Below are 22,831 nucleotides of genomic sequence, written 5' to 3' on the forward strand. Positions count from 1 at the left end.
GGCTCTTGGGTAGAAGAACATCTTCCAGGTGAAGGATCAGCCGATTAGGGAAGAACCTGGCAAGATGATATGAGAAATATACTTAGTCTAGGAATAAACAATACTTGTTAGAAAGCCAGAAAGGTTTTCATTACCTTTATTTTATATTTATTCTTCCTGAAGAAATGGGTAGCCTCTTTCAAAAGACTACAGAGATTCAGACAAATGCAAGTCTTTTTAAGCTGCTAGTCCTGCCTGGTCCCTCCCTTCAGAACTGGAATTGGTTCTGGCTCTTCTGGTTTACAATCTTTCTGACCTGTCCACGACACATTACTCCTTCATGTGTCCCCTCCTTCTGAACATAGGCTAACATGGGTTGCATGTATGGATAATGAGGCTGTAATTCTATTTGGGGTGTGTCAGTCAATATGCATGAGGGTAGTTAAGCATGCATGTCAGTAAAAAGTTGGTGATCATCCCTTGACCCTGGCCAGTTTGAGCAGTTTAGCCTGGGCCTCCTTCAAGAGGAACTTACAGATTTCTTCTAGCAATATGATTGGATAGGGTTGCACTGCCCTTCCTCCCCTGATCCTGATTTACACCTTCCTGTGTAACATCTGTTTTCACAACATCCACTATTCCTATAGAATCTGTGGAAACCAAACTCTTAACATTTCTCACAATGACTAAGAGAGAAACACCCCTTCACTCTATCCCCAACCACCTTGATTGTCACAGGATAACCTATTTCCTTTTCCTCTAAAGGCAACAGAGAGGCAAGAAAGTAGGAGAATGACATGTTTGGATTTGTATTATGTTGTTACTGTTTGTCCTTCATTCTCAAAGAGGACCGATGCAACAGGAGGGTAATGTCTTGACTTGCAAGTGAATTGGATTTAAGTGAGGCAGAGCTGTACAAAGTCATAAGACTCATTCTCTCCTCTGGAATCACGGGAGTCCAGTGGTAAGACATAGGTCAGTATGACTGGCAATGGCCCAAGATGTACCAGGAGACCCTGGCCTTTTTAAGCTAAGGTCTTTCCCAGGTCTCAGTTTGTCTGAGGCAATGCCAGTTCAGTGATTAAGGGTTAGGTAAGAATTGAAGCAAAAGACAGCCTAGTTTAACTTTCCCCCCAAAATCAGTCTGGGAGAGGAAGACCCTCAGAGTTTCTGGCCAGAACAGAAACAATGACTATTTACACTCACTCTGAGCCATCAAAACCCAAACAATGAGCAAGTAAGGCTTGGGCTGGGACCTATTATTGGTCAATCAGAGAGAGTCAGAGTGGTTTGGGTTTAAAGGCATAGTCAAGTAGCTCTATTTGAATCCCAATGGGCTTTATCAAAGCCTGGTTTATCAGAGCTAGGTTTCAAGAAATCATGAATGTTGGGGCAGTTAAATGGTGCAGTGAATAGAGCACCTGCCCTGGAATCAGGAGGACCTGAGTACAAATCTTGCCTCAGACATTTAACACTTATTAGCAGTGTGACCTTGGGCAAATCACTTAACCCCAATTGCCCTGCCTTTCCCTCTCCAAAAAGACAAAAAAAAATCATGGATGAGAACTACATGAGACAAAAGAGTTAATTGTCCCAGTTTTGTGGGAGGAGAAACAAATACAATGATAGAATAAATAAACAGGGAAGGAAAAAAATCCAGCCCCTCAAACCCAAGATATCTTGTCAATTATAAATAACCAAAACCATATGTAAGGATATAATTCCCCATGTGGACAGAGGGAGAAGAGGAAGAAAGGGGGAGGAAGAAGAGAAGGAGGAAGAGGAGGTAAGGATGAGGAGGACATAACAGCATTGCCCCGCTGGAACTGGCCAGTTGGGTCACCAGGGGAAAGCTGCTATCATTCAGATTATTGTTTGTCCTTCATTCTTGAGGGAGGAAGATGAGAGGGACATAGCAGCATTGCCTAGCTGGAACTGGCCAGTTGGGTCACCAGGGAGCAGCTGCTATTATTCAGATTATTGTTTGTGCTTCATTTTCAAAGAGGATCAGTCAGGAAGGTGATGTCTTGGGTTGCAAGTGAATTGGATATAGGTGAGGCAGATGCATGTGAAGTATGAATGAAAGAGAAGAAAGACTTGAATTAGAAGGCCATTACCATAGTCTAAGGTAGTGTTGATACAGGCCTAAACTATGATGGCAGCTGAGTGAATAGTGAAGAAGGATCAGATTTGGGAAATGCTATAGAGAGAGATTTGACAAAATTTGACAAGTGGCTATATGGGGAGAGGGAGAGGGAGGAGTTGAGGATAATGCCAATAAGGATTCCTTTAAGAGAAATAGAAGTTCACAGGAAGGACTGGTTTTAGGGAAGAGCTAATGAGTTCTATTTTGTATATGTTGAGTTTGGAATTTCTCTGGAGCTTCTGGTTTGAAATGCCCAATAGGCATTTGGTGATATGAGACTGAAGGTCTAGGGAGACACTGGACTCAAACAGGAATCATCTGTATAGAGATAACAGGTAACCTAGAAGAACTGATGAGTTTATCAAAGGAGACGAGAAAAAGGCCTGGGACAAAGTCTTGGGGGGAATATCCTTAATCAGCAGGCATTTGAACTGGACCAAAATAGCTGGTTTATAGAGCATCTTTAGGTTTACAAAGCATTTTACATGTATTATTTTATATCAGCCACACCTTAATGCTATGCAAGGGATGCTACAGGTATTATTCTCCCAATGTGATAGATGAGGAAACTGAGGGCCAAGGAGATGAGTTGCCTTCCCTTCGGTCAGTTCCATCACTGATAAGTGCCAACCCAGATCTTCCTGACTCTAGGCCCAACCTCTCTCTACCTTGGCACATTGCCAACAGGCAAAAAGGATGTTGAGGGTAGAGGCTACATGGGCATGGTTGTTGTCCTTCATTCTTGAAGAGGACCAAAATGACATCACTATGCTAAAGTCAAGTTTCAAGGTGTCTGACTGTGGCTGATCAGACCAATACAAGCTCAGAATGCTCTACAGCAGGTCGGGCACAAATAGTCCATGTAGACATTTGGGGTGGATTCTCTAGATTTACACACCCTTCATTTGCTTTGAGGTGTTTTGATTCTGCTTTGCTCAGAGAGCACAGCACCTTCTCTGATGTGGGCATGCCATGCTGGGCAGTCCCGTGCCAATGCCTCCCATGTCACACAATCAATTCCAAAATTCTTGAGAGAGACCTTGAGAGTATACTTGTATCACTTCTTCTGACCACCATGTGAATGATTGCTCTGTGTGAGTTCTCCATAAAACAGTCTTTTTGGCGAGCATATGTTTTGTATTTGAACGATGTGGCCAGCCTATTGAAGCTGTGCTCTCTGAAGCAGAGTGTGAATGCTTGGCAGTTTAGTTCAAGCAAGGACCTCAGTGTCTGGTACCTTATCCTGCCGGGTGATCTTCAGAATCTTCCTAAGACAATTCGAATGGAGGTGATTCAGTTTCCTGGCATGGCGCTGGTAGACTGTCCAGGTTTCACAGGCATACAACAATGAGGTCCGCACAACGGCTCTGTAGACCTTCAGTTTGGTGGTCAGTCTAATATCTCTTCTCTCCCATACCTTCCTTTGGAGCCTCCCAGACACTAAACTAGCTCTGGCAATGCGTGTATCAACCTCTTTATCAGTGTGTATATCCCTGGAAAGTACGCTACCAAGGTAAGTGAAGTTATCTACAGCATTCAAAACTTCTCCATTTGTTGTAACTGATGATTCCACATATGGATGGTGTGGTAGTGGCTGATGGAGCACCTGGGTTTTCTTGGTGTTAATTGTTAGGCCAAAATTAGCACGAGCAGCAGAGAATCGATCCATACTTTGTTGCATCTCAGCTTCAGAGGCCGCACTGAGTGCACACTCATCTGCAAACAGAAAATCATGCACCAACACTCCCTCCACTTTGGTCTTGGCTTGTAGCCTTTTCAAATAGAAGAATTTACCAGAAGTGTGGTAGCTGATCTTCATTCTGTGTTCATCCTCATTGAAAGCATTTGACAACATGGCTGAAAATATCATGCTAAAAAGCATGGGAGCAAGCCCATGGCCTTGTTTCACTCCATTGGTGTCTGGGAAGGCACGAGAGCATTGTCCATTATCTAGAACCTGGGCAAGCATGAAATTGATGTACAATGCTGATGAACTTCTCTGGGCAACCAGATTTTGACATAATTTTCCATGGACATAGAGGGACAGTGAATATGTGTGCTAGAGAGTAGTCTAGTTTAACTGTAGCCTAGTGTGTGGAGGGGCTTAATAGAAGTCTGATAAAAGCAGTGTGGTGGCAGATTCTGGAGGGCCTTGAATGCCAGGTAAAGAAATTTTAGATGCCTTGACAAGTTGTTGTGGGGTTCATGTGAGGTTATGTATGGAAAGTGCTATATAAGGGAGGCAGTCCGGTGCAATGATTAACTGGCTGGTCTGAGACTCAGGAAGATCTGTGTTCTTGTCTCTGGTACACATTGACTGGCTGACCCTGGGTAAATGACTAACTCTCAGTGCCTTCAGGCAATTACTTAAGGCTCTAAGTTTCTGAGCAGGTGAAATCTGAATTGATGGAGGTTTTTCTTCATTAAAAGCTCCCTGAACTGATGAAATGATAGGTCAGGTTAAAAAAAAAAAGAACACCTGATAAGTTTCAAATATTATTGTTATTACTTATTTGGTAGGCAACAGAGAGTTACTAAAATGTTGTGGGGAAGGGAGCATCATGATGGAATCCACTGAGAGATGCTGCTGAGAATGTGAGGGCTTTCTTCCCTGACAGCAGCATCACCGTCCTCTTTTTCCTCCTCCTCTCCCTCTCCTCCTTCTCCTCTTCTTCCTCCTCCTCCTCCTGATCTCACTGGGAGCAGTAGGAGCTGGGTTCAGCCTTAGCCTCTCCTTCTTGCCAGCTGTGTGACAATGGGCAAGTGTCTTCCCCTCTCTGCGTCACTGCTTTTTTCATTTCCAAAGTGAGGGTTGGACCGGATGACCTTTGAGGTTCCTTCTAGCTTAAAATCCATGATCCTGTCATCTGCTTTCTTTTCTTCCAACCTTCTCCTCCCTCCCTGTTTACTGAGGGGATTATTGCCCTCCTTTCCATACAAGGATTGGTTGAAAGAACCAGGGATGCTTAGTCTGGAGAAGACTCAGGGGAGCAGGGGGGTGGTGCCTGCCTTCAAATACCTGCAGGCCTGTCTAGGGAGTGGGGAGGGGGCTGACTTTATTCAGCTTGACTGCCTAGTGAGCAGAACAGAGAGGCACATTTAGATTTGATGGGAGGGAAAGCTTCCTAACACTTAGGGCTTTCTAGAGGTGGACTGAGCTTCCTTGGAAGAAGGGAGGTCTTCAGGCAGAAGATGGAGGACCACGTGCTGGATATGTTACACAGGGGGAAGAATAGGCATCTTCGAAGGTCCCTTATGCTCTAAGATACTGTGATGCTTCTTTCACTGTCCTACTGCCCACCCCCAGCTCCATTAGTGGAATCACTGAGTCCTGCCTCCGGAAGCTCCCTCCCCCTCACAATGCCCCAGGACCTTGAGGAGACTTCATGGGGAAAACCTCCAGGAGGCCATGGACAGGAGTCACTCAAGGCAAGAAAGCAGGGAGTGATTGCTATCTTTCAGCACTGGAGACAAGTGCCCACATATATGAGAACACACAGCCATAGAAGTTATCCGTGTGAATGGAGGCAGTGCTGACAGAGACCACCAGGGGGAATCAGTGAGTCAAGAATAGGCTCCTGCATATGGCAGAAGGATGCCAGTCAGGACTAGTTAGGAATAGTAGGTGGACAGATCACAAGGTAGACGTTTGGAAAAACTTGTTAAGTGTACAGATAATGGAGGGAGCAGCCCGCCCCATGGCACCTCCCTCCTCTAGTGGGCTCATGCCCCTCTGCATGGGAGGATGTCGGCCCTCCTGTCCTCTGCCATGGTCTCAGTTCTGCTCCTGCCCTGGCCCCCAGCTCTAGCATGATGGAAACACTTCTGGATTTGGAGTCCAAAGGCCATGTCTGAATCTTAACTCTGCCTCACTCCACGGATTTACCTCCCTAAATCTCATTTTTTTTTTCATCTATAAATGTATTAAGGATCCCCCAAGTCCCTTCCAATGTAAATCTTCTGATATCAGGGTGCAATGGAAAGAGTTCTGGATTTGGAATAATCAAAGGACCTGGGTTCAAACCCTTGCTGTGTCATGTACTACCTGTGTGACCTTGAGTGATTCACTGCAGCAATCTGGGCTTCAGTCCAAAAATGAGGTGCTTAGATAACCATGACTGACCAGGTGACTTCTAAGGTCTTTTCCTGCTTTACATCTAAATCAGTGATCTGGGGTTCATGTGCAGGGTGACCACAGGCAGCCTCTGCCTTGACTCAGTATCAAGTCATTCTTGCCTTTGGCCACTTCATCCCAGCTGCCTGTTTATTTTCATGGAAGATTAAAAAAAATTATTGTTTATTTATGTTCACCATTCATTTTTGGGTGATTTTCATTTTTATAATTAATTAATTAATTACTTTTTAGTTTTCAACATTCGCTTCCATAAGATTTTGAGTTTTAAATTTCCTCCCCCCTCCCTAAGACAGCATGCAATCTGATAAAGGCTCTACTTATACATTCATATTACACATATTTTCACATTAGTCGCGATGTAAAGAAGAATTAGGACTAATAGAAGGAACCAGGAGAAAGAAGAAACAAAACAAAACAACAAAAGAAAAAGAGAGCAAATAGTAAGCTTCCATCTGCATTCAGCCTCCAAAGTTCTTTCTCCAGATGTGGATAGCATTTTCTTTTCTTTTTTTTTTTAAGCAGTTGGGGTTAAGTAACTTGCTCAAGGTTACGTGGCCAGTTATTTTTGTGTGGGTGCCAAGTATCTGAGGCCGGATCCGATCCCAGGTCTCCCAACTCTGGGGCCAGTGCTCTTACTCACTGTGCCACCTGGCCGCCCCTAGCATTTTCTATGGTGAATTTTTTGGAGTTGTTTTAGGTCCTTACATTGCTGAGGAGGGCTAAGTCTGTCAAAGTCAGTGATCACACAATCTGACTGTTACTGTGTACAAAGTTCTCCTGGCTCACTTCACTCAGCATCAGTTCATATACATCTTTCCAAGTGTTTCTGAAGTCTGCTTGCTCATCATTTCATTTTTTTTTTAAGTTTTCAACATTCACTTCCATAAGTTTTAAATTTTCTCTCTCTCTCTCTCTCCAAGACAGTTTGCAATCTGATATGGGCTCTACACCTACATTCCTGTTATACACATTTTCACATTAGTCATGTTTCAAAGAAAAGTTATAACAAGTGGGAGAAACCATGAGAAAGAAAACCAAACCAAAACAAAATAAAACAAAAAAGAAAATAGTCTGCTTTTCTCTGCATTCCAACTCTATAGTTCTTTCTCTAGATGTGGATGGCATTTTCCATCATGTGTCCTTTGAAATTGTTTTAGGTTCTTGAATTGCTAAGAAGGGCTAAGTCTATCAAAATCAGTCATGGCATACTGGGAATATTTTTGTAAACAATGTTCTCCTGGTTCTGCTCACTTCACTTAGCATCAGTTCATATAAGTCTTTCTAGGATTTTCTGAAGTCCACCTGTTTATCCTTTCTTATAGCACAATAGTATACCACAACTTGTTCAGTCATTCCCCAATTGATGGACATCCCCTCAATTTCCAATTCTTTGCCACCACAAAAAGATCTGCTATAAATATTTTTGTATATGTGAGTCCTTTTCCCATTTTTATGATCTCTTTGGGATATAGAACTAAAAGTGGTATTGTTGGGTCAAAGAGTATGCACAGTTTTATGACCCTTTGGACATAGTTCCAAATTGCTCTCCAGAATGGTTGAATCAGTTCATAACTCCAGCAACAATGCATTAGTGTTCCAATTTCCCCATATCTTCAACATTTATCATTTTCCTCTTTTTTCATGTTAACCAATCTCATTGGTGTGATGTGGTATCTAAGGGTTATTTTGATTTTCCTTTCTCTAATCAATAGTGATTTAGAGCATTTTTTATATGTCTATAGATAACTTTAATTTCTTCCTCTGAAAACTGCCAGTTCATATCCTTTGACCATTTATGAATTGGGGAATGACTTGGATTCTTAAAAAATTCTACTCAGTTCTCTACATATTTTAGAAATTATGCCTTTATCAGAGATACTGACTGTAAAAATTGTTTCCCAGCTTTCTGCTTTCCTTCTAATTTTGATTGCATTGGCTTTGTTTGTGCAAAACCTTTTTAATTTAATGTAATCAAAATAATCCATTTTGTATTTCATAATGTTCTCTATCTCTTGTTTGATCATAAATTCTTCCCTTCTCCATAGATCTGACATGTAAACTATTCCTTGCTCTCCTGGTTTGCTTATAGTATCAGCCTTTATATCTAAATCATGTACCCATTTTGACTTTATCTTGGTATAGAGTATAAGATGTTGGTCTATGCCTAGTTTCTGCCATACTATTTTCCAGTTTTCTCAGAAATTTTTGATAAATAGTGAGTTCTTATCCCAGAAACTGGAGTCTTTGGATTTATCAAACAGTAGATTACTATAGCCATTGACTACTGTGTCTTGCATAACTAATCTATTTCATTGATCCACCACTCTGTTTCATAGCCTGTATCAAGTAGTTTTGATGATTGCTGCTTTACAATACAATTTAAGATCTAGTATGGCTAGACCACCTTCCCTTGCATTTCTTTTCTTTAATTCCTTTGATATTCTTGATCTTTTGTTCTTCCAGATTTGTTATTGTTTTTTCTAACTCCATAAAATAAGTTTTTGGTAATTTGATTGTTATGGTATCAACATTCATTTTTTTTTTAAATTGAGTTCTAAATTCTGTCCCTTTCTCCTTCCCCTCCCTTACCCACTGAAGAAGCAAGCAATGTGATATAAATTATACATGTGAAATAATGCAAAACATATTTCCATATTAGCCGTGTTGCCAACAAATGGAAGATAAATAAAGTGAAAAAATTATATGTCAGTCTACATTCAGTTCATCCATTTTCTCTCTGGAGGTAGGTAGCATTTTTCATCATGAGTCCTTTGGAATTGTCAAGGATCATTTCTTTGATCAGAGTAGCTAAGTCTTTCACAGTTAGTCATTGTTATAATATTGCTGTTACTGAGTACAATGTTCTCCTGGCTCTGCTCACTTCACTTTTCATAAGTTCATATAAGTCTTCCTAGATTTTTCTGAAACTATATTGCTCATCATTTCTTATAGCTCAACAGTATTCCATTACATTCATACACCACAATTTGTTTAGCCATTCCCCAATTAATGACTATACCTTTGATTTTCAATTTTTTGCCACCACAAAAAGAGCTGCTATAAATATTTTTGTACATGTGGGTCTTTTTCCTCTTCCTTTTATCTCTTTGGATACAGACCTAGTAATGGTATTGCTGGGTCAAAGGTATGCACAGTTTGATAGCCCTTTGGGCATACTTCCAAATTGTTCTTCATGGATCATTCTGAGTCACTTTGCATTGTGACTCCACTTTGTCCCAGATATTCGGTTCTCTGCCTGATTTCCTATTCTTCTGTTCCTCCCAGCCCTTTGTCTGGGTCTCTGGTCCTTATTTCTAAGTTTAATGCCTAATCTTGCAGGCCCCAGGCACCTATGCCACTCTCTGGCTGATCCAGTGAGGCAGCTTCTGCTTGCACTGTTGTCTCTCCTCTGGTGACTTGGAAACCTGCTCCAGTCCCTCAGCCCTGACAGACTAACTTTTCCTTTATCTTTCTTCAGCCCAGGACTCTATGGCACTTTCTTTCTACTCCAGGTCATGCCACTGCCCAAGGATCCCATCTCTCCTTTCTCTCTTTCTGTTTCCCTTTATGTGTTGCCTTCCCCCATTAGAATTTAAGCTCCTTTAACACAATGTCTTGTTGTAGTCCCACCTCCAGTACTTAGCACTGTGCCTTGCAAGAAGTAAGCATTTCTATCCATCTCTCTCTTGGGCTTTTAAATCCACCCTCACCCCCTTGCCCCACTTGCCTAGATCCTTGGCACCCTCAGACTCAAATCTTCTACTGCAGCTTTCCTGGTCCTGGCCTCTGGACTTGGCCAGGTCCATTGAACTTTCTCTCCCTTTACTCCAAGCTCCTAGACTCCAAACCTGGCCAGCACCTTCTAAACCTTCCACATCTATGCCTTTCTTTCCAGTCTGAACTCCCTGGACCTTGAACTTGTTCCTTATTCTCAGAATCTGTTTTGGTCTGAATCACTTTCCCTGTTAATGATGATCAGTATATTGACATCATTTTTACTTTGACCTTACCTTTGACCTTACCTGCTCTGCCCCTGGCCTCAGAGTGCTTCTTGATCCTCTTTCTAATGCCATGATTTTTCTTACTATGAAAAATATTGCATGTACACATGGCACAGAGGAAAGAGCATTGGATTTGAAGTCCAAGGCCTGGGTTCAAAAACTGGCTTATTCACTTACATACTAGGTAATAGCTAATATGTTAGCTAAGCTAATAATAGGCTAATAATACTGGCTAAGCTACTTACAAACTAGATTTTGAAAGAGTTGATTTATCTCCAGGGACTTTGGTTTCCTCTTCCATAAGATGAGACGATTAGACCAGATGGCCTTTAAGTTACCCATTGGTTCTAAATCCTGAGATCTTACATATCCATTTAAGGATATCAAAGTGCTTTCCTCACAAATAACCTTGTATAATGGAGAAGCAAGTGTTATTATCTCAGCTTTACAGATGAGGAAACTGAGGCTAGGAGCATTTACATGATTTATTTAGTTTTTCATAGTAAAGAATACAGTGATGTCATTATTAGTGGGAAGAATTAATCTCTGGATATATAGTCTTCTGTATTTTAATTTATACTACCAGAATTACAATTATGTAAAATATGATGATTGGTTCTGGTCCAATGGAAATATATGGTCCAAATCTGAATGGGGACTGCTTCAGGGGATTCCCTATTTTCACTAATCCAGACCCCCAGTAAAGGCTCGTGTGGATCTCTTAGCTCCAAGGTCCTTCCCCTGCTGCCTCTTGCCTATCTAAGATGCTGAACTCCTCAAAGTCCCAGATGTGCAGCTGAACCCTGGTCCAGCTTCTCACCTCCAACTTGTTCTGTCTTGACCCAAGCCCTTCCTCTGACTATTGATGAGCACTAGAATTAGGCACCAGGAGGACTCATGACATCTCTTCCTCAGACGTGGTTAAGATGAGGATGAACTCATTTCTTTGTCTGCGAGGCTTGGAGTCTGAGGACTGGACAAGATAACCTCTCTCCTCATGCAGTGTTTGCTAGGAAGAGAGTTTCCTCAGAGGCTGGGGATTGGATGAGATGACCTCTTTCCTCATGCAGTATTTGCTAGGAAGAGAGTTTCCTCAGAGGCTGGGGACTGGACGAGATGACCTCTCTCCTCATGCAGTGTTTGCTAGGAAGAGAGTTTCTGCCTGTCATTCCTTACCTTTAAACAAGGTCCTCCCTCTGCATGTGGGGCCAGGGCGTGGTGTGGGTCTCCTTCCTATCAATGGAGCAGAGGCTGTGGGCTGTTTTAGTTCCAGAGCGTGACAGCTTGTGCTGGAAGTGTCACGCTGGGATGAGCTTTCCTGGTTGGCTTTCTCGCTGCATCCATTACTGAGGCCTGGGGCAGTCCTCCCTCCTCTCTTTGGGGTTGTGATCTAGCACTCATCTCCTCCCTGCCTGATTCGGAAATACTCTTGTTACCTCAATGACAGTGAGGTGGCATGGCACCTCCGGGAAGGATTTCGAAGCCTTCCCACTGCAGAGAGCCTGGGGGCAGACAATGGGGACCTGGAGGATTCTAGGCGAGGACATCAAAGACCCTGGCTTGCTCATGGGGTGGTGAGTCAGGCCAGGATGGACAGCACACTGAGAGCAGTCTGACCCACAGGGATGGGAAGATGGTTCAGAAAGTCCCCAGTAACGATATGAGGGAGGCCAATAGAATGTCAGAGTTATAGCATAGAGTAGGGGAGCAGGGAGGGGCCTCAGCACACACGATGTCAGGGCTGGGAGGGGCCTCAGCACACAGAATGTCAGGGCTGGGAGGGGCCTCAGCACACAGGATGTAAGAGCTGGGAAGAACCTTAGATCACAGAATGACAGAGTTGGTAGGGACTTTTGAACACAGAATACAAGATATGGAAGTGACCTTAGAATACAGAATGTCATAGCTGAGAGAGATCTCAGAATACAGTACATAGATTGTCAGAGTGACAGGGACTTTTGAGCACAGATTAAGGAAGGCATAGACTATGACCATTTTTAGAAGGCACCTGAGAACATAGAATAACAGATCTGGAAGGGACCTTAGAACATAAAACACAGACTGTTGGCCAGAGGCTTTAGCACATAGAAGTGAATTCTCAGGAGATAACTGTAGGTTGTCAGAGCTGAAGGAGACTGTAGAACAGAGAGTGTTAGAATTAGCAAGGACTTTAAAACACAAGAAGTCAGATTCAGAAGGGACCCTAGAACAATGCTTTCAATTTATAGATGAGGAAAGTGAGGCCTAAAGAAGGGATAAGATTTGCCCAGGATGATATAGACAATGAGTTGAGGAGTAAAATGTAGGTTTCCTGATTCTCAGGCCTGAATATTTTCCACTATAGCCCATTGAATGTCTGAAGGCGGACAGTCAGACAGGGAAGTGAGAGAGGTGTGGCAGCTGAAACTGAGCTTCAGGGACTGGGGTTCTAGGGCAGGCCTACCACTCTGGGGAGGACTAGACTTAGGTGACCAGGCAGGATGCCAGCTTTAGAGGATCTAAGATACCAGCCAGAGAACTAAGGTGAGAATGCAGATACACATAGGGAATACTGGACTAGTGAGGGGCACCTTTCCCCACCCCACTTTCCTTGATATGGGTCAATGTAATCTTGAAGTAATTTTCCCCTGGGGCTCGAAGAATAAGAAGACAAGAGAGCCTGAGGCTCCTTTGGGAAGTCAGGCTCTTCCAGGTTTAAGCCTAATCTACGGAGAGGAGTCTTGAGCTATGAGGGGCCCCTCAGTGGGGAGAGAGAAGGCACAGGGCTCTAGTGCCAATGGGAGGAGCAGCAGTAAGATATGCCATTGGATATATATGGGAAAATTCTGACAGGGTATTGGAAAAGGAAGTCTGGAATGCAAGAAGAGAGGTCATGGTTGAAGAAATAGATGTGGGCATCATCTTTACTGAGGTGTGTTCTGAAGATGTGAGAGAGGATGAAATTAATGAGACAGAGACAGAGAGAGACGAGAAAGAGTACAGAGAAGAAGTCTTGCTGCATCCTGGAGCTACTTAAGAAGTATTTTCACTTCAGGACCCCAGAAAGGGGAAAAAGAAGGGAAGGGAATAAGTATTTATTAAACATCTACTATATACCAGCACAAATACCTCATTTGATCCTCACAACAACCCTGGGAGGTAACACTATTATTAACCCTATTTTACAGTTGAGGAAACTGAGGCAGACAGAGGTGAAATGATTTGGCCAGCATCACATGACTAGTATCTGAAGCTGGATTTGAACTTGGGTTTCCTGATACCAGGTCCACAGTGCTATTTACTGAAGGGTCTGAGGACTCCTCCTTGAGGCTACAAACTAGATAAGGTCATACCCTTCCCTTCTTGCCATCTAGTTCTCTTCCTCCTAAATGAGCTCTAGGTGCCATGTTTTAGGAAGGCAACTGAAAAGCTAAAGAGCATCCAAAGGAGGTTAACCAAGATGGCATCATATGAGACTCCCTTGGAGGTGCTGAATATTTGGTTTGGACAAGAGACTTAGGGGCAGGATAGGATCATAGATCTGGAGCTTCAAGGGACCTTAGAGACCATTTAGTCCAACCTTCTCATTTTATAGATTAAGAACTGAGGCCCATAGAAGTTGAGTGACTTGTTCAAGGTTACACAGATAGTAAATGGCATAACTGGAATTTTTACTCAAGCAAAGTGATCCCCAAATCCAATCCTCTTTCTACTGTACCATGATGCTTCCCTCAAGACATGATAGAAGCCTGAAGTATCTGAAGGGCTGTTACAGGGAAAAACAGTGGTCGTGGGGAGAATTGCTGGATTTGGAGCTGTAGCACCTGGGTTCAAATCCTGGTTTTACCATTTGGCTAAAAAAATGTTTTTAAATTTATTTTCATTCTGAATTTAGAATTTAATGAACATCAGAGAGAGAGAGAGAGAGAGAGAGAGAGAGAGAGAGAGAGAGCACATTTCCAGATACAAAGTAAAACAGAAATGGGGATTATATATGTGAAACTGTTCATTTCTATTATGTACATTTTTTTCTTAAAGCATGGAAGAAATTCAGCATTCAGAGCTATCCTGTTTGTCTTTACTTCACTCTGAACTTTCTTCTGTTCCTGTCTGTACATTTTTGAACATGTTACAATGACTCTTTTTCATATCCATTTTTGTGTGTGTTTGTTTTTGGCAGGGGGTATGAACAACCCTATTGCTTAGTTCCCCTTTTGGGTCTCCAACAAAAAAAGAAAAACACAATCTTTGTAACAAATAAGCCTAGTCAAGCAAAACAAACCCCCACACTTCTGATTCTATCACTTTTAAAATGTTATAGAATTAGTTTTTCGCATGGTTTTCATTTCCCAATATGTCTACTTCTCCTCCTCTCAAATATTTATTACTTAAAGTGAAAAATAAAGAAGAAAGAAAATTCCACAAAACTCTCCAATACATCAACCCAATCCAAAAGCACGTGCAGCTTTCCATAACTATAGTTCCCCATCTCTGCAGAGAAAGGAGGGAAAGGCATTCTTATAAATGAGGTAAGCCTGATCATTATAATTACATAGAACAAAATTTCTATTTCTATTTTATTTGTGGTTGTTTTTCCATTGACATTGTTATGGTCATTGTGTCTGTTGTTTTCCTGGTTCTACTTACTTCACTATGCATCAGTTATTATAAGTTTTCTCTATGCTTCTCTATGGATTCCTTTTATTCATTGTTTCTTATAGAGCACTACATTATTTTTATGTACCACAATTTGTGCTACTCTTTTCTCAATTGATGGTCAATTTTCATGTCTTTTCTGCTCTGTTCACTTATAAGTTTATCTTATAAACTTTATAAGTCTATCTCATCTATATTATTAGGAGGAGGGTGTTGAACTAAAGGACATCTAAGCTCTAAATTTATGGTCTGATGATGGGATGGCTTGTTCTGTGTTGACAAAGCGGACAGAAGTAGAACTGATGGGTGAATTACAATGAGGCAGATCTAGATATTCTGCACTCAACTTACAAAAAACAGAACTCATTTCCCCCCTCGCCTCCCAAGCCACTTCCCTCTGGGACAGTTTATTACCCATTGCTGTCAGCCTTCAAGTCACTCAGGTTTCCAACTTTAGAGTCATCCTTGGCTCCTCACTCTCACAAATCCCACATCTCCAGTCACTTGACGAGTCTGCTCAGTTCTCCTCCACAACATCTGTCACATACATCCTCCTCTTTCTACTGCCCTGGCCACCACCCTGCTTCAGGTCCTTATTACCTCTCACCTAGGCTATTGAAATAGCCTTCATATTGTTTGTTCTCTCTACCTCCAGTTTCTCTCCTCTCCAATTCATCCTCCACTCAAGTGCCAGTGAAATTCCTGAGCAAAGATGGAAGTATAAGAGGAAGCAATACAACCTGGCTCTCTCACATGATTACTCCTGCAAAGATCAAGGAAGAATACCAGATGGAGTTATGATTGTGAAATCTAAAGAAAAACTGTAATGAGTGCTTTTTTCCATCCCAGGTCAACACAGGGAGATAGCCAGAGGCTTGAAGGCACTGAGCAGGGGATTCATCCAAAAAGGCCCATGCAGACACCTTCCGGTATGGCCTAGAGCTGAGACCTGCAGCTTTATATTTGGGACAAAGAGGGCTGACTGGGAACAAGCCTGAGGTTTTATTTCACTGAACCAGAGGAGCCCTCCTGATCCCTGGTGAAAAGTGGAGCCAGCAACTCTAGCCAGGGATGAACCTGTAGCTGTGTGGTCTTGGCTCAGGACTAGGATGGTGGAAACTTCTAGCATACCTGGGCTGTGGAGTTTACAGCTGTGTACATGGAAAGGGCTTAGACCAGGGGTAGCTGTATTCTTTGACCCATGGGTCTTGGAAACCTTCAGCACCTGCACTAGGACTGGGGCTTGCAGCTGTCTATTGGAGCTACAACTAGGGGCAAAGGTGAACCTTTATTTCTAAGACCCAAACTGGGCTTAGGAGCCTGTAAAACTCAGACTAGGAAGGCAGGGATTAGTAGGCAAAGTAGACTAGGCAGCTAACTGTGCTGAAAATTTGCAGCTTGCTGATCTGAGCTGCCCCTGAGGTCCTTGAAGAACATGGTAGAAACCCAGAGGAAGCAATGACAGTATCCTAGGTAATACCCTAAGATCAGGACCAAACAAGGTGTCACCATCCCCTCCAGAAGTGTGTAGAATTAGATCTTGACACAAATTCCCATTTCAGGAAGGAAGGCTAAAAAATGAATAAACAAAAGAAGATGATAATGAAATATGATATATTTAGGGATGATGAAGTTTGTTCCTGATTAATTCAAATATTGAATCCCATGAAGTAGTCAAATCATTCAAATTTACACTGTATGTTTCCACTGTGTTGGAGCCAATGATCATATTTTACATAATTATAATTTTGAATAGTACAGATAAAAAACAACATGATCACTTCATGGACTCATTACTCACTAATTGGGACCTAGCTGTAATTCTACATTTATAAACAATGAGTCAAACAAAAACACAGCTTGGTCACAAGGTCAATCATAATTCCAGGAAGAAATGAAAGTAAGAGTTTTAAAAAATCATATTAAGTGAGGAAAGGTTTGGAAGGAGATTAAAAAGGAGGTATAAAACCTTACCCAGTATCAGACTCCCTGAAAATGTGAATCTACCAGACACAATTCCAGGGGATGATAAGTAATGCTAGAATCAAAATGATATTCCTAGAGTATAGGTCAGACTCCATCATTCCTTTACTCAATAATTAACTTCAATGCTTCCGGATTCAGTATTAACATCTCTGTTTGGTATTTGAAGCTCTCCACAGCCTAGCCCCAGACTGCTTTTCTAGCTTTATTGTATATTTTCTGTTCCAAACCTATTGTGGTCCAACTAAACAGACTTCATTGCTATTCCTCACATATCTCATTCTATGTGCTGTCTTTGTGCTTTTGTTACCATACCTGGAATTTACTCCTTCCTTATCTCCACCTCTTAGAATTCCAAAACTTATCTCAACCACCACTTTCTCCAGCAGGCCTTTTTGGACCCCCCACCCCAGCTATTAGTCCCTTCCCTTCAAGTCACCTTGTGTTGCTGTTCGCTTGTGTCCTATTCTTCGTGACCCCATTTGGGGTTTTCTTGGCAAAAAATACTGGTGTGGTTGGCCATTTCCTTCTCCAGCTCATTTTACAGGAAACTGAGATAATTTGCCCAGGGTCACAAAGTTAGTAAGTATCTGAGACTGGATTTGAACTCAGGTCTTCCTGATTCCAGGCCTGGTACTCCATCTATCCGCTGCACCACCTAACTGCCTCACATTACCTTCCATCTGTTAGGTATTTTGTATACACTTGGACTAGCACAAGTCTCCCATAGAATGTTCTATAAGGGCAGGGATTGTTTCATTATGTTTTTATATCTCATATGCCTGGCACAGAGCAGGCCCTTAAGCAATCAATCAGTCATTAAATAAACATTTACTAAGCCTACTATGTACCAAGCTCTGTGGTAAGTGCATATTGATTGATTAGGTCAGAAGGAAGGACAAATACCATGACAACCAAAGCCATCCTAAAAGAAAAGGGGTGCCTTTGGAGGTCATGTGACATCCCCTTCCTTCAAGGGTCATCAAACAGAGGCTAGAAGACCATCTGTAGTTAAAGGGAATGCTAGGGAAGGGGTTCTTGTTTTGGTGCAGGTTGGACAAGACAATCTCTGAGAGCCCTTCTATTTTCAATGATTTTGTGATTCAGTGAGTTATCAGTGACATTAAACTCAGTCATTCAAGGAAGTTTAGGGGACCAACTAGTCAAGGGTGGGGAACCTGCAGCCTCAAGGCCACATGTGGCCCTCTAGGTCCTTGACTTCAGCCCTTTGACTGAATCCAAACTTCACAGAACAAATTCCCTTAATAAAAGGATCTGTTCTGTAAAACTTGGAGCCAACCAAAAGACTGCACCCAAAGACTTAGAAGGCCACATGTGACCTTAAGGCCAAAGGTTCCCCACCCCGGAATTATATAGGAAAAGTACTGGCTGGAGTCAGAGTGTCTAGCTCCATTTCCTAGTTCCATTCAGCAACCCTACACATACACAGCTAAATAGCCCAGAGAAGAGATGACTTAGGGGAAACATCCTGTCTTTGAATTTCTAAAGGGTGGTCACAGGGAAAAGCAAAAGTGCCTTCCCCCTCTTAATTGTTGCCAGTTATCCCATATAGAATTTGCTTTGTATATGTCAGTTTCCATGTTATCTCCGAAGTCAGGCTGCCTTGAGAGCAAGGACTGTCTTTTGCTCAGAGCCTGGCAGAGTAGGAGTTTAATAACTGTTTATGGATTGATTGTTTTGTTGAGAACTAGGGGTCCAAATAAAGCAGACGTTATAGTAAGAAAGGTTTGGGGTTCCATATACATAGAATGGTTTCTTTCTCTATCATGGTCCCAGGTACCTTTCCCCCTCATCCTGGATGGTTAGCCTCTTTTTTTTTTTTGGAGGGGGTAAGGCAAAGCAATTGGGATTAAGTGACTTGCCTAAGGTCACACAGCTAGTAAGTTTTAAGTGTCTGAGGTCAAATTTGTGTCCTCCTAACTCCAGGGCCAGTGCTCTATTCACTGCCCCACCTAGCTGCCCCTGTTAGCCTCCTTTTGTCTTCCCCCATTAGAATGTTAGCTCCTTGAGGACAGGAACTGTCTCTATTTCTGTTTATAGGTGTATTCCCAGTGCTTAGCACTGTGTCTGGCACAAAGGAAGCACTTAGTAATTGTTTGTCGACTTGACTTGACTTTCTTCTAACCACAGACTAAGATGTGTTTTGAAAGGTGAGCTTCCCATCACTAGAAGCCACAGTTTCAGAGCTGGAAGAACCTTGGTGGTCATCCAGGACAATTCCCTTATTTTACAGATGAGGAAACTGAGGCCAGAGATGTTTAAGAGACTTGGTGGATGGAGGTCACGAAGGTATGAAGTCTCAGAGCTGAGGTTTCAACCTAGATCCCCTGGTTCCAAACCATCTCTTGTCTCTACAGCACTGTGCTGCTCGTACTCAGCTGAGTGACCAGCTGTCAGGAGTGGGACCTGGAGTCACAGGAGTTTAGGCGAGAAAGGACTTTATAGAGCATGTAGCCCATGTGTTGTAGATGGGGAAACTGAGGCTTAAAGAGTACACAGGCTGCATCAGAGGTGACATGTGAGTTTTTTCAGCTCTAAAATTTTGGCTTTGTGTTCCTCTTTTCCCTGTTTTCCTGACTCCTGCATCTCCCTCTAAAGTCAGATATGACAAAGACGTTTCTCTCGAGGCGTTTACAACCCGGACGCCTCTTCCCTCAGACCAGGGCTCTCTGATGGCAGGGTTCATGCCATCTTCCTTTCATCTAGACTCTAGAGTATACCTTCCTCCACATGTCTACCTTCAGATTTCCTTGAGTCTGCTTTCCAGACTGCAGGGCTTTCTTGAGAGCAGAAGCACATCTCCGTCTCAGGGAAACAGGAGAATGTTGCATAAAGATCAATAGATTTGAAGTCAATCAGTAAGCATTTATTAGGCACTTACCATGTACCACAGAGAAAGGCAAAAGACAGTCCCTGCCCTCAAGGAGCTCACAGTCTAAAGGAGGAATTAACAAGAAAAATGCATAAGCAAGATACATATAGGATAAACTGGGGGAAATCAATACAAGGAGGCAAAAGGTCAACTCTTAAAATCTGGGACCAGTCGCTTCTCTGCTTCCCCATTTTCCCGACCCTCTCCTTTTCCCGCCCAGCTCCATTCATTCTTTTCCAAGGGTTCCCCCTATGGGGCGTGGTTTTATGAAACCACTCCTCCATCTCGCATTTGCCCTCCAGGGATTGGTTCTTGTGAGACCTCTCCACTCCCACCCTGTGTGACGCAAAGCTCCGTGCAGTGGTGGGGCAAGAGTAGGAGGGGCTACTCGATCTGTGGGGCGGGGCCGGGGAACTCGACCAGGAGCTTGGTCTACAGACGCGCAGGCGCAATGTGGAGCGGAGGGCGGGGCCCGAGGTGAGGCGAAGGGGCGGGGGTGGGAAGGAAGGAGGGAGGAAGAAGAGCCGGAAGTGGGCGGCGGGGGCTGCAGCTACCAGGGAAAACGGGGAGTAGAGCAGCGGCGGTGGTGGTGGCGGTGGTAGCAGCGGCGGCGGCAGCAGCTGGGTTAGGCTAGTGGGTGGGCGCTGAGGCATCCAGGCAGGCAGGGGCGGGAAGCGGCGGGAGCCGGCCCGGGGACGCCAGTACTCGCCTCCCCGCCCTCCCGGTCCCCTCAGCCGCCGGGGGGTTACCGACCTAACCGCCCACCGGGCCGTGAGGAGCCGCGCGCGCGGCCTTCCTTGCCGGCGCCGCCAGGGGGCGCCCGCCACAGGGGCTCGGGGGAAACGTTCCCCCCGGCTCTTGGGGGCCGGGGCCGGGGCAGGGCGGGGCTTGGCCCGGCGGGGGCAGTGTCTGGGGCACCCGCGACCCCCCTCCCCCGGCCTCAGGGCTCGCAGGTGGGCGCGGGGAGCGGGTCTCCTCCTTCCCCCCCCGGGCAGGGGTCGCGGGGGCGCGTGGCCATGACGGGCAAGTCGGTGAGGGACGTGGATCGCTACCAGGCTGTCCTGGCCAGCCTGCTGCTAGAGGAGGAGAACAAGTTCTGTGCGGACTGCCAGGCCAAAGGTAACCCCTGGGCACCTGGCCCCCTGGGACCCCTCCGAGGCCCTGGCGAGGGCGGGCCGATGGCCGTGCCGTCCCCTGCGAGAGGGCGAGCTCCCTGAGGACAGGGACCCTGGCTTAGCCGAGCTCGGCCTCTCCGCCTGTACAGGGGCTCTGTAAAGGATTCTTTAATAAATGTTGGTCGAATGAATGAATGAAGCAACCCTCCAGTCCCTTCTGACCTCTCACCGGGGAGAGAGAGTAGTAAGCAGGCTCTCTCTGCAGCCCAGTAACATTGTACAGATGGATGGAGAGTGTTGGGGAGCTTGTGTGCCTGTGTGTTTGTGTTCAAAGATTAGATCATAGGAACATGGATACTGAGCTGGAAAGGGCTTAGAGTAATTACTGTGGCTGCTGAGGGCTGTTTAGAATAGCCACTGAGCTGGACCCTGACCGCGGTGACCGAGGCTGGATGACTTTTCATCCACCTGGTTGCTCTGTGCAGTTGGGCAACATCTTTATGCAGTGACACACTGCAGATTTCTTGGTACTGGTACTTCACCTTCATGAGGATGGTGGAGTGTGTGAAAGCCTGGTGTGGGTGGTGGCAGTAACAAACAGGTTCAGGCTGTAGTGCAGGATCCATTTGGTGGATAGAGAGAAGGGGGAGACAGAGAAATAATATTGGGTTTGCTTCGTGGTGTTTGCAGGACCAGGCTCGATGAAATGCCCTTATTGTAAAATGGCCCAGCAATGCCAGCATCCAGCGTCCATTTGACAACAACCCTCTAAGGCTCAGTTTGAGCAGTTGATTGGAATATAAATAAGGGTGTTTGGCCTAAAAAATACGCAGCAACTTGCTTGGCTGTTGACACATTTATGGCTGCAAGGTCTTGGGGAGGATAGTTTTCGTTTCCTCTTTTTGCTGAATACTTGATAAACACAAGAGTTATGGAAATGCCTGGTTGGGGTTGGGGGAGGGGGTGGTCCTGCTGTTTTTAATACATTTCGCTGAAATTGGGCCTCATCGGTTTCTCAGGATGTGCTGTTTTTATGGATGCTCTTGGTCGGTAGGTGTAGAATTTGCATAGGCATACCTTTCTACATGAAGATAAACCAAAGACTTAAATGTATTTTTTTTTTTTTTGGCTTTTTGAGGAGGGGAGGGGAGGAAGGGGGAAGTAGACAAGTGTTTTTTGTTTGCTTGTTTATTTTCATTTGAATGGGGTGATATGAGAGATGCTGTGTCTTTTTCTTGCCCCTCAGAGAAGGAGAAAGAATCAGTATGTCTTGGTGAACTCTGTGGCTCAATGGGAAGGTGGGTAGCCATAAACCAGACTTTATTTGAAAAACTGCTCGGGATTAATTTGTTAAAGTAGGTTCTTGTTAATGAGTTTCTTCTCTGTTAGAATTTCCCTGCAGCTAGGGGGAGGTGCCTTGGCTTTGCACAGTTCCTCATTCTGAATCATAGTGGGGCCACCCACAGGAAGGACTATTGCTGGGATGGAGGAGTCGGATGCCATTTCCATGATAAGACCCATTTCTCATCATAGGATCACATAGCTAGGACTGGAAGGGACATCAGAGGCCATGTAATATGATCCCCTCATTTGAAAGGAGGAAACAGGCCAAGGGAGGCTAGATTGAGTAGTAGTCCAAGGTCACACTGGTAGTCAGCATGAGATGTGAATTTTGAGTCCAGGTCCTCTGACTGCAAAGCTTTTGTTCTAACCATTCTACCACATGTCCTCCTGATTCACAATCCTAGCCCTATCAAAGCTCACCATCGAGGTCCATTTCCTCCTCTAAAATGGTGGGGCTGGCCTAGATGCTCTCTAAGGTCTAAAGCTTTTGATTCTCTCTTAAGCTGAAGCCAGGGTGTGAAGAGTTTTACCAAGCTTTGCAGGCTGACTACACAGTTCTCCCTTACCCAGCTCTGGCTCCAGCCAAACTGGTGTCTTTGC

At 44.1% G+C, this 22,831-nt stretch overlaps 1 protein-coding gene across 2 annotated transcripts in view; it reads left to right on the top strand.

Moving 5' to 3' along the window:
• The first annotated feature begins 20,164 nt into the window (after nt 1–20,164).
• SMAP2 (small ArfGAP2) overlaps nt 20,165–22,831 on the top strand; it is a 59,486-nt gene continuing 56,819 nt past the window's right edge. Inside the window, exon 1 of one of the 2 annotated variants that reach the window (XM_069068066.1) lies at nt 20,165–20,249. Coding sequence is in view for 1 of the 2 variants with exons in the window: in XM_069068065.1 (XP_068924166.1) it covers nt 20,789–20,891 (103 nt within the window). In the remaining variant the exon portion in view is untranslated. Of the gene's footprint in view, nt 20,250–20,648; nt 20,892–22,831 lie in introns of those variants that run through there. The other variant, XM_069068065.1, reaches the window with a different exon arrangement.

Source organism: Petaurus breviceps, unplaced genomic scaffold, assembly GCF_028583685.1.
Source record: "Petaurus breviceps papuanus isolate PSGF00001 unplaced genomic scaffold, PetGlider_PUasm1.0 90760, whole genome shotgun sequence".
NCBI classification, from domain to species: domain Eukaryota; kingdom Metazoa; phylum Chordata; class Mammalia; order Diprotodontia; family Petauridae; genus Petaurus; species Petaurus breviceps.